The sequence below is a fragment of the Polypterus senegalus genome, chromosome 1, assembly GCF_016835505.1.
Source record: "Polypterus senegalus isolate Bchr_013 chromosome 1, ASM1683550v1, whole genome shotgun sequence".
Taxonomy (NCBI): Eukaryota; Metazoa; Chordata; class Cladistia; order Polypteriformes; family Polypteridae; genus Polypterus; species Polypterus senegalus.
Genome location: NC_053154.1, coordinates 327,356,135 through 327,371,740, shown reverse-complemented (window position 1 = coordinate 327,371,740; position 15,606 = coordinate 327,356,135). Strand labels below are relative to the sequence as shown.

The 15,606-nt window shown below is 42.1% G+C and overlaps 1 protein-coding gene across 1 annotated transcript in view; it reads left to right on the top strand.

Moving 5' to 3' along the window:
* Positions 1-15,428, top strand: part of tacr2 (tachykinin receptor 2) — a 113,269-nt gene extending 97,841 nt beyond the window's left edge. The window contains exons 3-5 of the mRNA XM_039737664.1: positions 1,923-2,073; positions 8,086-8,282; positions 14,318-15,428. Coding sequence (XP_039593598.1) covers positions 1,923-2,073; positions 8,086-8,282; positions 14,318-14,519 — 550 coding nt within the window. The 3' untranslated portion in view covers positions 14,520-15,428. The remainder of the gene's footprint in view (positions 1-1,922; positions 2,074-8,085; positions 8,283-14,317) is intronic.
* Positions 15,429-15,606: the final 178 nt, after the last annotated feature.

The following is a 15,606-nucleotide window of genomic DNA, read 5'->3' as shown; positions in this document are numbered from 1 at the left end:
GGAAGTGTGGTGGAGAGAGAAACAGTGGTTAGCGTCAGCGCCTCCTTTCAGAACCTTTAAGGTGGTCCCCAGGCATGCATGTGTGACAAGTACTTACGAAATGGTCACATGGGTCTTGATCTCTGACATCACTTCTTATGACCTCTGCTGCTTGTTAATAAGATAAATTAATAGAATCTTATCTTAAATTTAGAACCTCTTACTATTAGAAACCAGGCAGGAGAAGAACTGTTCTATATGTCTTTTAATGTCACTTCAGGAAGAGGGACCATTCCTACAAGCAGTCTATTACAGCATGAGATTAGATTAGATAGATAGACAGATAGATGGATAGACAGATAGATAGATATGAAAGGCACTATATAATAGATAGATAGATAGAGAAGGCACTATAAGATAGATAGATAGATAGATAGATACTTTATTAATCCCTAGATAGATAGATAGATACTTTATTAATCCCAACGGGAAATTCACATACTCCAGCAGCAGCATACTGATAAAGAACAATATTAAATTAAATAGTGATAACAATGAAGGTATAACAAACAGGCAATAATTTTGTATAATATTAATGTTTACCCACCCCTGGGTGGAATTGAAGAGTCTCATAGTGTGGGGGAGGAGATGTCTGGAGATGATCCTGTTCAGTGGATGCAGTGGATTCTCCATGATTGACAGGAGCCTGCTCAGTGCCCGTCGCTCTGCCAAGGATGTCAAACTCTCCAGCTCCGTGCCTACAATAGAGTCTGCCTTCCTTACCAGTTTGTCCAGGCGTGAGGCGTCCCTCTTCTTTATGCTGCCTCCCCAGCACTCCACCATGTAGAAGAGGACACTCACCACAACCGTCTGGTAGAACATCTGCAGTATTATATTGCAGATGTTGAAGGACGCCAGCCTTCTAAGGAAGTATAGTCGGCTCTGTTCTCTCTTACACAGAGCATCAGCATTGGCAGTCCAGTCCAATTTATCATCCAGCTGCATGGTCAGAATGGTCAAAATATTAAAGGGTAGAGGTCTGCTTTATAAGCAAATTAATTTACATAACAGTGTCAATCAATACATACATTTACTCTGGTTGGTTTATCAGCTTATACCCAAATGACATATAAAATAAAAGTCAATCCTATTTTTCTGGTTCTTCTTGTATCTTCAAGTTGAGCTACCACCCTTGAAATTTCTGCGCATATAACAACTGTCCATTTTGATTGTGTAGGACATCTGCTGACTTCTTAGTCATCCTTCAGTACATTTTGTATATTATATCAGCTTTTCTTCTGGTAAATTCTTTACTTGACCATCTCAGTATTTTTCCTAAACCCATTCTTATACTGTATTTTAATATACACACTGCAAACAAAAATGCTGTTACATTTGAATTATATTTTGTTACACCAAAATTATTCTTAAATTATTCTCTCACATACTATCGTTGTCTCTCTGGTCCCTCAGATAAGCCATATTTATGCTAAAGTGCACATTTGGGGGTCTGTGACATGTGACTTTGCACTGATCTGATTGGCCGCCTGTCCTTATGAAGCTTTCCTTTCCCCAGCTATAAACTAATTGAAACAGCTTTTGATCCATCCTTATTTTCTGTTCTCAGGTTATAAACTAATTGAAACGGCTGCCTTAAAGTTATAAACTAGTATTGCGTTACGGAGAAAAACACGTCCAACGTGAATTGCCTTTATAGCCAAATTGCCTCTATGAGTCTTGTAACTACAGTTCATCCTGTTTCATTTGAGCAAAAAGTAAAACTTAATATAAGAAGCCTGTAATTTAAAGAATTGAGGATTTACCAGTCCAGGATAGCCATGCTTACATTGTATAACTGCTTTTTTAAAACATGAGTTTCTACGCACGCTGGCTGAGGTTTTCATCGTTTTCATCAAGTGAGCTCTTTTTCTGTGTCATTGCAGATATCACATCACTCTGATTGTCTTAAATTACCTGCTGCCCCTGATGGTCATGCTGGTGACATACAGCATTGTGGGAGTGACGCTATGGGGCAGCGAAATCCCTGGGGACTCGTCTGAACACTACCAAAACCAGATGCAAGCCAAGCGGAAGGTGAGTGAAGATGCGTGCAGTCTTTATTCTGTATAGCGCCTTTCTGTAGTGAGCACATACTGTACTGTACCTAAGGTCTACTGTACATCTGAATAGGCGGTGGGGTTACACAGTGGTGGGATATTGAATTGGCAGGGTGCCCTACACACCCATCTCTTAACCACTAAGCCAAATCCAGTTACTAACACAGTGGCCATTGGCAAGGTCACTTCACCTGCCTGTGCTTAACTGGGATATCCACCTTAACTCGACTACCTGTGTGCATATAAACGCCACATTGACTGCATCAGGAAGGTTGTGCTTTACAAAGTCCATCACCTTAGCCGGCTGACCACCCTGCCGTGCCTGACTGAGGCTTATAAGCTGTTAGTTGGCGGCAGGGAATTACAGGATTGAATTATTGGAGCTCTGCTGGTAAAGATAGACAGGCAGGCACCTGGTGCTGTAACTGTGTCTCAAGGGGGCAGAGGTGCCAGCCATTATCAGAGGAGAATCTGCAACCTGTCATCCCCGAGCCAGGCAAAACTGCAAAAGATTTGTGCCCTAAAAATCAACGCTTTGCATTATTAAATGTCCATCTTATGACAGATTATATTGAAGGGTACAACCTAATGTCAGGCCAAATGAACTCTTTTAGGGCTAATTATCATTTTTTTGTTTTCCTTTTGTCCCAGGGCTGAATATTTTTCTGAAAAGCCCACAAAGCAATGGGTTCACATATAAATCAACATAAAATACTTATTTATGACAAATGTCACACATGAGCCTCAACAGTATAGAAATTCAACAACAACAACAACATTTATTTCTATAGCACATTTTCATACAAAAGGTAGCTCAAAGTGCTTTACATAATGAAGAAAAGAAAAATAAAAGACACAATAAGAAATTAAAATAAGACAACATTAGTTAACATAGACGCGGCATGGTGGCGCAGTGGGTAGCACTGCTGCCTCACAGTTAGGAGACCGCGGTTCGCTTCCTGGGTCCTCCCTGCGTGGAGTTTGCATGTTCTCCCCGTGTCTGCGTGGGTTTCCTCCGGGCGCTTCGGGTTCCTCCCACAGTCCAAAGACATGCAGGATAGGTGGATTGGCAATTCTAACTTGGCCCTAGTGTGTGCTTGGTGTGTTTGTGTGTGTCCTGCGGTGGCACCCTGCCCAGGATTGGTTCCTGTGTTAGCTGGGATTGGCTCCAGCAGACCCCTGTGACCCTGTGTTCGGATTCAGCGGGTTGGAAAATGGATGGATAGTTAACATAGAATAGGAGTAAGGTCCGATGGCCAGGGTGGACAGAAAAAACAGAAAAAAAAAAACTCCAGACGGCTGCAGGGGTTCCAGGCCACAGGACCGCCCAGTCCCCTCTGGGCATTCTACCTAACATAAATGAAACATTCCTCTTTGTAGTTAAGGCTCTCACAGAGTCACTTGATGTTGATGGTCATACAGACTTCTGGCTTTTAATCCATCCATCATTGTTGAGTAGATGGTGGTGGCGCAGGCCACCACCAAAAGGATACCAGAAAAGGAAACAGAAGAGAGAGTAGGGGTTAGTGCGGACACATCCTTATTACGTACCTGTTTGTCTCATCACTCATAAGCTGAAAGGCACTTTCTGGAAAAGCACAGCTTGACGTAGTCGAGTGTCTGATAATCCGTAGAGTCCAGCAGCACGCCGTGTCATTTAATGAGGTCCATTTGCCAGCTTGCCTCCCACGGGGGTATGTCTGTGTAGACCTGCCAGGGTGAATGTTGCCGTAGGTGTGTTAGCAACACAATCGAGTTCAGCACTAAGAACTTTCGTTTTTGATTTTCAGATCGTTTCCATTAAAATCAGAATTTGATAAATGTCAGTGTAGACCTCCGAGAGTGACTGTTGCTGTAGGTGCGTCAGCTGGACAATCAACTAGGGACTGATCAGCTGATTGTTTTCAATTTCCTGATAATTCGCAACAAAATCAGAGTTGGATAAGTGTCTGTGTAGTCCTCCCAGGTGAACGTTGCGGTAAGCGCATCAGCTACACAAGCAAATTCAGCACACCGATCAGCTGGTGCAGGTACCTGACTATCATTTTCAATTTCCAGATGACTTGCATCAAAATCAGAGTTCGATAAGTCAGCAATAATACCCAAAAAATAATTAAATAAATAATACGCACGGAGTATTTTGTTTGGCACATTCGCTTCGCTCTCTCATCCCATGTCGCTGTCATCTTAGATGTTGTGTACTCGCACGTCAAGTCAACAAATCTAACAGTCCACCTAGTAGAGAGGGTCAACTGCCTACCTATGACATAACAGTGAGTTTTATCGACGTTTACAGCTGATTATCACCCTCAGCCCCTTGTGTCGACAAAAGTCGATATCCACCCTAGAAGATTTAAGCTGCTAGTTGTGAATCACATGACAATGGCTTACTAAAACAGAGGAGCCTTAAAGTGATAGATTCAGAGAATGAGATGAAATCAAGATGGGTTCAGGTTCTGATTTTAGGGAATTCTTGGTTTCACCACAGTAATGCAGTAAAAAGCGTTACATGAGTATCCCCCTGCTCACCATGTGTTTCCTTCAGCCCCTCAGAGAGTGAAGATGCTGTTGCAGCTTTGGAGTGTCACTTCAACACTTAGGGGTCCAAGTCATCGATATGGCTCCTTGAGTCCACAGTGGCTTCCTACATTTTTGTTACTTACACCACTTTGTCAGCCTGGGAAGGGAAGGAATTTTGAGGTGGTATAGCATGAGGGGAAAGCGGTCTAGAAGTGTCCTGTGTGTGCATCCCCTCCTTTAAACTGCACATCTCTTGAAATTCTTGGGAAACCTACTAGTTTTCCATGTCTTCCCTGATGTTCAGGTGTCCACCACCATCACCTGGGCTCATAGAAATGCCCCTTAGTTTTTAGAATAACGTCCCACCTTAGTTCTCAAATGGTGAGCCCTGATCTTTGATCATCCAATGGAGGCCCATCCTCAGCAAGTATTCCTAGTCCAACCTGGTGTGAAGGTTCATACACAATGACACATGGAGGGTTGTTCCTGCATTATTCTCAAATATCATTTTAGTTATTTATTAAAAATTATACACTACTGGCACCACACGGTCGCACAGCGTTGTCCCACGTTCAATTATTTTCCCCGTTGCTGTCCCTGCAGAGTTTGCATGATCTTACCTTGTCCATGTAGGTTTCCTCCAGGTGTCCCATTTTCCTCCCAAATGCCAAAAAAGTTCCTGTTAGGATAGCTGGCATCTTTAAGGTGACCCAGTATGGGTGTATAAGTCTAAGGGCTCATTTATACTTCACGCTCAGAACACGTACGTGCATGCATCATGGTTGCCATGCATTCCTAGCGTTCATTTGACGCATCCTCTGAGCAGGTCCTCAGAAATGAACGTGACGCATGCGCAAGCTGCAGTACCAACAAAAAGTTGGGGGGGGCGCAGTGTGCTTAATGTTGGAATGTGACATCAGAGTCTCTGGTTACTATCTACATGTGACAGAAAGCCGCTATGCAGATCCTAGTAGGATTGATGTGCACACTTCGATGTTTAATGAATGGTTCGATGTGGTGAAGCAAAATGCTTACATACAGATGCGTTTGTGGTGCTTTTATGATTCAAGAGTCACATATTCCCAATCGTGATGACATGATACATTTTAAAAGTCTCACATGCCATCTTCTGTCCCGTCTTTTTTTCTGGGGCTTCTTCCTGACCTGACAGCAATGGCAAACAGCAATAGATCACCACACAGAACACATTCAATGTATGATATTCCAACTCTCTGCACATTTAGAATCCTTAGATTTATACTTGATAACACTTTCATGATGAAATGCATTAAAATATGTAAGTTACATTTTACAAAAAAATCGTTAATTTTTTTTATTTAAATAATAAATACTGTTAATAATTCCAAACATGGGGGTGACACGGTGGTGGATTGGTAGCACTGCTGTCTCGCAGGGAGTCACGTTGCTGGTGTTGCTTATTTTAGTCTTAAACAGCTTTTTTTAATTGCTCCTTATTACCAATAAGATGCAAATGATAAAAGAAACCAGTATTTCTCCATTTAGCTTGTTACCATTTACATCTGTGTGTATTTATGATGGGGCAGCACACTGGCGCAGTTGTAGCGCTGCTGCCTCGCAGTAAGGAGAACTGGGTTCGCTTCCTGGGTCCTCCCTGCCTGGAGTTTACTTGTTTTCCTGCTAGGTTTCCACAGTATGCTCTGGTTTCCTTCCAAAGATATGTAGATTTGGTGACACTAAAATGATGCTAATGTGTATATGTATGTGTGTATTCACCTTGCGATGAGTTGATGCCCTGTCTAGGGATTGTTTCTGCCTCGTGCCCAATGCTTGCTGGAATGGGCGCATCCCTGGATTGATGGATTTAATCATTAAACATCCTTTTCAGAGATGTTGCGGTAAGGTGCCATCAGAATTTGATGGGTGTCCCAGGCAATTCACAACACAGCGAAGCCAAACCTGTTCTCACCGTCAGAATATCTCGCACTGCCACCTGGTGGATTCTTCCAGATTTACGTAAAGTAGGCACGCAAGTATGAACAGTAAAACACTTGCGTAGAAGGAGTGTCCTCTGGAGCATGCGTCATGTGAAGTATAAACCCAGCCTAAGTGTCCTGGCCACGTTCAGTTGTGACAAGTGTTGCCAGGATCGGCTCCAGATTCGTTCCATCAGGTAATGGGAACAAATGAGTTCTGAAATTGGATGCCTACGGGTGTCAATATGTCTGTCATTCCAAAGATTTATTGCAGGTGTGCTGCTGACCTGGACCAGGGTTCAATCGTATATACAGTGAAAAAAGAAGAAAGAAATAAATAAATAAAATATAAAGGCCAAAAAATACATTTAGGCTCTGTTGCAGCCCAACTGCTAAACAAACCAATAAGACTCCCTCAAAAAAAAAATATACCCAGAACTTGCTAACCGCTGAGCCACACAATCTCTCTGAACTGTGCTCTCAGTTTTTCAACACTCTCGTCTACCACTTCTCTGCAGTTTGGCTTCCACCCCCTTCCTCCTGTCTATTCAGCCTTAAATAACCTAAAACCAGCCCATCTAATGATACACTTCATCAAAGTATCTCCATTCTTATCCTTTGGGGATACAATCACTTTATCCAAATCCCAACAGTGACGAAAACGAAATCAAAACTGACGTTAGCACCCTTAACAGGTACGTTTATTACTTTAACAACCCTCAAATCACAAGACATCAACTATAAACCCAAACTTTCCCATTAAAACAAACCTGACACTCACGGCATCCCCCTAATACTCGATCTTCTACCTACCCACATGGTCTCACGTTACAGTACGGACAGTGCGCCACATTTAAAACTGACGATGGCTCTGCACGCGCCTGTCCAAATCTCAGAGTAAAATCCCAGCAAACACAACGGAACAAAAAAAACAGAACAAGCACAATGTGGACAAAGCCCTCCATGATGGTACGTTTAATAAAACTCTTCATTCCCTTTTTCTTTTCTTTTTTTTCCTTCCTTTTCTTATAACCCTCTTCTAGCAAAACAGATGAATGCACGTCCCCAAAGCATACGCTGGCTTCTATTACCACCATATCCATGGCACCGGGGGGGCTCATTACCCGTGTCTCCATGAGGCTCACAGTCTCGCAAGTTGTCATTATTTTCAAGGTTCCATCACTCCTAACCCTAACCCTATGCCTAACTACAAATCAAGTAGTCTTGGAAAAAAATCAGCAGACAAAGCAGATTTCAGATCTGCTAAAGGGAGGATCACAGGGAATGTCCTCTATCTGCAGGTCTAGGTGGAGACCCCCTCTTTGTGTCGTCACTCCTTTGTGAAAGCAGCAGACCGAGAATGAAGCCCTGTTGGCCTTCACCTGGTGCTCGCTGCTCCCGACCACTCAAGCCTCCTGATCTGCTCTGCTCTTGAGATGTGTTGATTCATCCCAGCAGGGGTGTGTGTGCATGCTCCTCAAGTGACATCCTCTCCTGATTTTCTTCTTGTTCAGGTTGTTAAGATGATGATCATTGTCGTTGTGACGTTTGCCATGTGCTGGCTGCCCTACAACCTCTACTTCATCCTGGGAAGCTTCACTGAAGAGATCTACAAGCAGACATACATCCAGCAAGTCTACCTGGCTGTCTTCTGGCTGGCCATGAGCTCCACCATGTACAACCCCATCATCTACTGCTGCCTCAACCAGAGGTGAGTTCAGAAGTTTACGACATGGGAGCCTTGCAGTATTGTCTACCCTGCTTTTGTTGGGCCTGTCAGTGTGTGTGGTGTGAAGAATGAACTGACATCCCACTTGGGATGAACCTGTCAGTTGTCCTCCCGTCTTCCTTCTTGTTCCCCAGTTGTACCACGGATCCCTGGGATAGGATGCCACCTCAATTGCACCTACTCCTCAAGAAACAGTCAGTGGGGTCAATCTGCCCCTACAGTGTCAGTCCTTCGCTTCTTCGTGGGGCTGTTGGCCATGCTGCCCCTCACACACCGGCTGGGTAGCTCGTCCTGCCCTTCATCCCACTGCTGTTCTCACGCCATCTCTGCTCTTTCTTTGGTCTCCTTGTTCTCTCCTGCTCTTTCTGTCTTCTTCTATCCGATCCCCCCCTCTGCCCATGCAGGTCCTCTTTTTATAAACTACGCCCTCAGTAACATCACTGAGACGCCTGACTGATCTGCCTGCCTCTGCATTAAAACATAATTCTGCTACTGCATTATTTTCACAATATGAGATATTTTGAACTGTAAACATAAATTTAAAAAAAGATAAATGAATAAATATACAGTATAATAAATACAAAAACACATTAGTATGTTTAGTTTTTCACCAGATGGCACAGTCTCTTCGCCTACCTACCTGTAGATCAGCAGAGACATTGCCAGGTCGGGAATTTTGCAAAGTTTGTATCGCTTCGTTGTTAAACAACATTTTTAAAGTAAAAGTGATTGGTCAGCAACAATATGTTGATCTTGTATGATGATCGTCAGTCTCTCGAGCCATGTCATTTTATTTTCAAAAATGATTTGTCCTGTGCAAAGTGGCAGATGAATTATTGTCAACAAAAAGCTGGCACCAGAGAAATAAACTGAAATGTTAGTCATTCGTAATTTTTCTGTCCATACAGTAAAGGTTTTTGTTGACCAGCACATTACAACTTCAGGGGCCTCATGCATAACGCACATATTCACACTATAGCATGGCGTAAGGACAAAGCAGAAATGTGCGTACGCACAAAAAAACCCAGATGCATAAATCTGTGCATTCACCAACTTCCATGTTCTTCCACTCCATAAATCCCAGTCAGCATGAAAAGTAACGCATGTGCACGCTCCTTCTGACACTCCCCAAACCTCCAAGAATTACACCTCTTTGAATATGTAAATCAATATAAATAGCCCTTAAGCTCAGCATTCTGTGAAAAGGCAATGGCAAAAGCACGGAGGAAAATAGAAGAATTTCAGCGAATACCAAGTGGAGGCAAAGAAAAACATACTATTTTTTGGTTTAAACAGTGGTATAAACAACAAAAGGAAACTGCTCGAGTGACATAGCGTGTCGGAGAAACTCGAAAGCTCAAGTTGACAAAGTCACACAGTGCCCGAAATAAAAAAGAAGTTGTCAGATATCAAAGTCGCCGTGAAAAGGCAAATTGTAGCCCACTGTCTGAGTGTCATATGAAAGCTTATTAGGGTACAGAGAAAAACAAATAGGCACACAGGGGGGAAAAAGCACAAAATGCCAACTTTAATCTTGAAATTTCCACTTTAATCACGTAGTTTATTTTGAAATTAAAGTAGAACATCATAAACGTCATCTTTAAATCGTTTAATTTACTAGTTTCTCTTATCCCATCGTAATTAAAGTAGCACATTAAATGCTTTGTTTTGTATATGTTCTGCTATGTGCTTTATGTGTGTGAATCACTACATGCTTCCGGGCTTTCTCTTCCTCCGACAGAACACAGAATCCATTACATTCGTGATATTACAGCTCTCTGAATAATTTAAATACTGAGATGTAACTTGATATAATTTTCATGATGATAGGAGTTAAAGCAGGTTATTAAACATGGGAACATGGTGGCGCAGTGATTGTGACTAGCTGGCGCCCCATCCAGAGATTGTTCCTGCCTTGCAAGATGCTTGCTGCGCCGTGCGTGACCTTCGATGAAATACTTTATTGTAGCAGTACTGTCTCTTTCAAACTTACTAACCTCCAATTCCTGTCCTTACTTTTCTTTTTCTGAGTAATTAATCGCCACACAATCAGCTCTTTAATAGACATTAAGCCATCTGTAAGCTTAAAACACCAATTATTCAAAACGTTTAAGGGACATTGAAATATCTTCATAGTACATGTTTAATTATTCTACCCATCTATCCATCCAGCGTCGCAAAAAATCCAGCAAAAATACAGCGCGAGGCAGGAACAATCTCTTAACCGTGTCCTCGCATGTTTAATTATTAACAATATAGATTATTTCAGCAATGTTAACATTTTATCTGTAATGTAATAAACATATTTTACTGCATTTCATCTTAAAAATGATATCGTCATCATATGTAAATACGCGCTTTGTAAAGTGGCTCAGGTTGTGTAATATTATAACTGTATCACAAGTTCACAGTGAGGTGATTGTTCTAATCAGTACAGACAGTTCTACAAGGAGCAGTTGATGGACTGATTGAGTGCGTTTAGAGTTCTTGTGATGAAAGTGTTTCTGAACTGTGAGGTCTGTACAGGAAAGGCTCTGAAGTGTTTGCTGTGTGAGGAGCAGTTCAATGGACAGCATGGCTGAGGCAGTGTGTGCTTGATGCTGTATACCGATAATTCACTTTCCGATCAGCTGCTGTATCACTGTGATTCACACTCAGATACAGTGATATAAATACTCTGAGTGGTGCAGTGAGAGTAATATGGAAAAAGATGATCCGCTGTGGCAACCCCTAACAGGAGCAGCTGAAAGAAGAAGAAGGTGCAGTGAAAGTAACAACACTAAAGCAGCTATGGTATTTAGAATAGTTTCACCATTCTGTGGAGCATTATATTGTTACAGGTTAATTATAATCAGATGCGTTAAACTAATAAACGGTTAATTTCAGTGTATTTATAAAGCCGCGTCAGGGAAGTGAATGTAAAATAAGAAAGGGAAACCACACTGGAACAGTAGCACTGCTTTGACGCTGGGTGCTGCCAGTTTGCAAAACCAAGTGCAGAACTTGTGTACGCCAGGGTTTGAGCTACCGTGGAAATGTGAATGGCTTTACGCCATGTTTAGGTTTTATACATCGCGATTTGAGTGTGGAAATGGGAGTACGCAACATTTTTGAGCGCAGACACCATTTATACATGAGGCTCCTATAACATGGCGTAAGCACAAAAGCCGAAATGTGCTGACGCACAGAAAAATCCAGATGCAGGAATCTGTGCGTACTCCAACTTCCATGTTCTTCCGCTACATAAATCCCGATCAGCGTGAAAACTAACGCTTGTGCACGCGCATTATGTAACGCCCCAAATCCTCCCAGAATTACGCCTATTTGAATATGCAAATCAATATAAATCGCCCTTAAGTGCAGCCTTCTGTGAAAAGACAATGGAAAAAGCACGGGGGGAAAATATAAGAATTTCAGCGAATACCAAGTGGAGGCAAAGGAAAAACATACTATTTGTTCAAATAAGCCGTGGTATAATCAACAAAATGAAGTTGATCGAGTGACATAGCGTGTTGGAGAAACTTGAAAGCTCACATCCACAAAATCGCACAGTGCCGGAAATAAAAAAGAAGTCACATATCAAAGTCACCGTGAAGAGGCGAGTTGTAGCCCACTGTCTGAGTGTCACATGAAAGCTTATTAGGGTACAGAGAAAAAAGCCACACGGTGGGGAAAAAGCACGAAATGTCCACTTCAATCTCGACATTTCCACTTTAATCACGTAGTTTATTTTGTCATTAAAGTAGAACATCATAAAATTCATCTTAAAATTTATGAATTAACTAGTTTCTAAAATCACATCATAATTAAAGTAGCACATTAAATGCTTTGTTTTGTATTTGATCTTCTACGTGATCTATGTGTGTGAATCACTACTTGCTTCTTAAACCGGCTCTCTTCCTCCAACTGGACACAGCGTCCATTACATTTGTGATATTACAGCTCTCTGAATAACTAAAATACTGAGATGTATACGTGATATCATTTTCATGATGATAGGAGTTAAAGCACATTATTAAACACGTGTTTCACTTCGATGAAATAATTTATTGCAGCAGTACTCAGGGGCGGCTCTAAGCTTGTGGTGACACTGGGCAGAGGAAGAATCGGTTGCTCCTTCGCCCGCCAATGTCAGTAAGGCAGCTTATGCACGGTGGATGGCCACGTATGTTGCAGACACTAGCCGCCTCGTGCTCATGACACAAGCATTTAACTTTTGCCGAAATTTGTCGCTGCGTTTTTAGCTGTGTTGTTATTTTCTCTTTCTGTTTTACATTCAATATACTGTATATTGGCGTAGCCGTCACTGCAGTCCTTGCTTTTCTTTCCCCAAGTAACCGATCGCCACACAATCAGCTCTGTAATAGACGTTAAGCCATCTGTAAGCTTAGCGCCGATTCTTCAAAACGTTTAAAGAACATTGAAATATCTTCGTAGTACATATTTAATTACTCTATCCTTAAAGACACTCCCAGTGAAGAATATAGATTATTTAAATGAAGTTAAAGTTTTATCTGTATAATTTAACAAACATATTTTGCTGCATTTCACCTTAAAAAGATATCGTCATCATATGTAAATACGCGCTTTATAAAGTGGCTCAGGTTGTGAGATATTATAACTGTAGTGCAAGTTTACAGTGAGGTGATTGTACTTATAAGTCCAAACAGTTCTACAAGGAGCAATTGATTGAGTGCGTTTAAAGTTCTTGGGATGAAACTGTTTCTGAACCGCGAGGTCCGTACAGGAAAGGCTTTAAAACGTTTTGCAGTGGCTGAGACAGCGTGTCCTTAAAGCTGTATACCGATAATTCTCTTTCCGATCAGTTGCTGCTGTGATTCACACTCAGATACAGTGATATTAATACTCCGAGTCATGCAGTGAGAGTAATATGGAAAAAGATGATCCGCTGTGGCAACTCCTAACGCGAGGAGCTGAAAGAAGAAGAAGAAGAAGAAGAAGAAGAAGAAAAAGAAGAAGAAGAAGGAGAAGTGAGAGTAACAACGCTAAAGCAGTTATGGTATTTGGAATACTATGGCTGTTCTCTGGACCATTATATTGTTACGAGTTAATTACAATCAGATGCATTACACTAATAAACAATATGCGGTTAGTTTCTGTGTATTTATAAAGCCGCGTCATGAAAATAAGGAGTAATCACACAAGAACAGTAGCACTGCTTTGACGCTGGGTGCCGCCAGTCTGCAAAACCGAGCGGAGAACTTGCGTACGACAAGACATGAGGTACCGTGGAAAAGTGTGTGGCTTTACGCCAAGTGTAGGTTTTATACATCGCGATTTGAACGTGGAAAAGTTCTTACGCAACATTTTTGTGCGTAGACACTGTTTATACATGAGGCTCCTGGTGTTTGAATTACATCTTAATATGCAATAAGCGCAAAGAAAGGCAGCACAGTAAATCGCTTTCTGTTGAACACGCTTTATGCACGTATTCAGCTCTCTCTGTCACCGCAATTGCTGTGTGAACACCCACCCTCCTTCACCAGCCGCCATCCACTGGATGTACAGTATATATGCGTGCAGCTCGTGGTCGATGACTTTCTGTTTTAGAGTTAAAAGTTACAAGGGTTAAAGACTAACAGCAAGAATATTCTTTCAAAAATGAAAACTACAAATATTTTTAGTAAATTACTCTTTTATTTCAGTTTTCTTTCCAGCTACCTTAACAGTTTTGTTTAATCTTAGTTTTTCTTTTTGGTTTTTTAAATTATTTTATTTCAGCTTACGAAAATGTTTTTTAATATTAGATTAAGTTTTGATTTTAGTTTTCGTAAACTATAATAACCTTGGTTCACAAGAAGCCTAATGGGTTGTGAAATGACCCAATCCAGCAGGTTTAATGTGAGTGCTGAGTCAAATATAACGGCCATGACAGCCCATAAGGGTGGGTGTCAGGGGCCCGTGGCCAGCATCCTGAAACAAACAGAAGCACACGAAAAGAAGACTGAAGCAGCCCACCGCTGAGTGTTTGATATTTTTTTTTTGTGTGTGTGCAGATTCCGTGCCGGATTCCGACGGGCTTTCCGTTGGCTGCCTTTCGTGATGGTGACTGAGGACGATGAGGTACAGCTGCAGCACTCCAGGACTTTCCGGATGACCCGCAGCTACCGGACTGAGACCACCACCACTGTAGTCCACCAGAACTCGATTGACCAAGAAGATAAAGAAACCACGGCCAAACTTATTAAAGTCATGTGAGGGTTTGCTTGCCGTTGAGTGGATGGAGACACCCAGTCAGGCCTGGTGTGGCTCAGGGGCCGCAGATGGACGTCTTTCTCATAAATGGTGCACACCTTTGCCTCCTCTGAGGTGAATTTGTATCTTCTTCTGTAGTGCTGGGGTGTAAGACGGGCTTAGCCTCTTGTACTTTGTGTTATTTTTTCTTTTGTATTTTATTTTCTGAAGCCGAGGTGGACTCTAACCACAGTGGCCGCAAGTAAGCAGAGGAAGGAGAGTGCAAATTGCTGGACATTTTTTTACAAGACAGTTGCCTCCAGCCTCATGCTGCTTGTGCGCCAACCCAGGGTATGATTTAGGATAACATCCCAGTGGCAGCTGGGCAAGCTCAGCCAGCGTGAGCCCCACACTCACATTCAGGTCTCCCCCACTTCCGCCACCCCCCCATGTCTTAGCATCAGGATTTATTCTTTACACAAGAGCCAGGGACCCCCAGAAAATCCCCAACCAAACTGGGTGGCCACACTCCCTCAAGCATATTCATCATTATGGCATTGCTGACCCCGCCACAGATACAAGCTGTGCATCATCAATATGATCCTAACTTCCCAGTTACATGATAGCCCTTAAGACGAGTAGGCCGGCCATTTTGAACGACCATTTTGAACGACTGAGATTACTTGTTTGATAGATAGCCGGACAGACATATAACACTTCACCCTTCCCAGACGATTTTGCTTTACGTCACCACTTTCGGTGGTGTATGTGAGACGGACAGCAGGTCAACCCAAAATCACTCACAGACTCCTTTGTGCGATACTAATAGATTAAATAATAAAGATTACACCGCTGGTTTCAAACTCCGGTCCTGGAGGGCCACAGTGGCTGCAGGTTTTCATTCCAACCCTTTTCTTAATTAGTGACCTGTTTGTTTTTGCTGCTAATTAACTTCTTTTGAATTCATTTTATTTGATTTGCTCTTGAAGACTCAGACCCCTCAATTGTTCATTTTTCCTTAATTAGCAGCCAAACAATAACGAGGTACAAAATGAGCCAACACATGACCAGCAACCTGCGTCCATCATACAATATCTGAAAATAAAGAAAG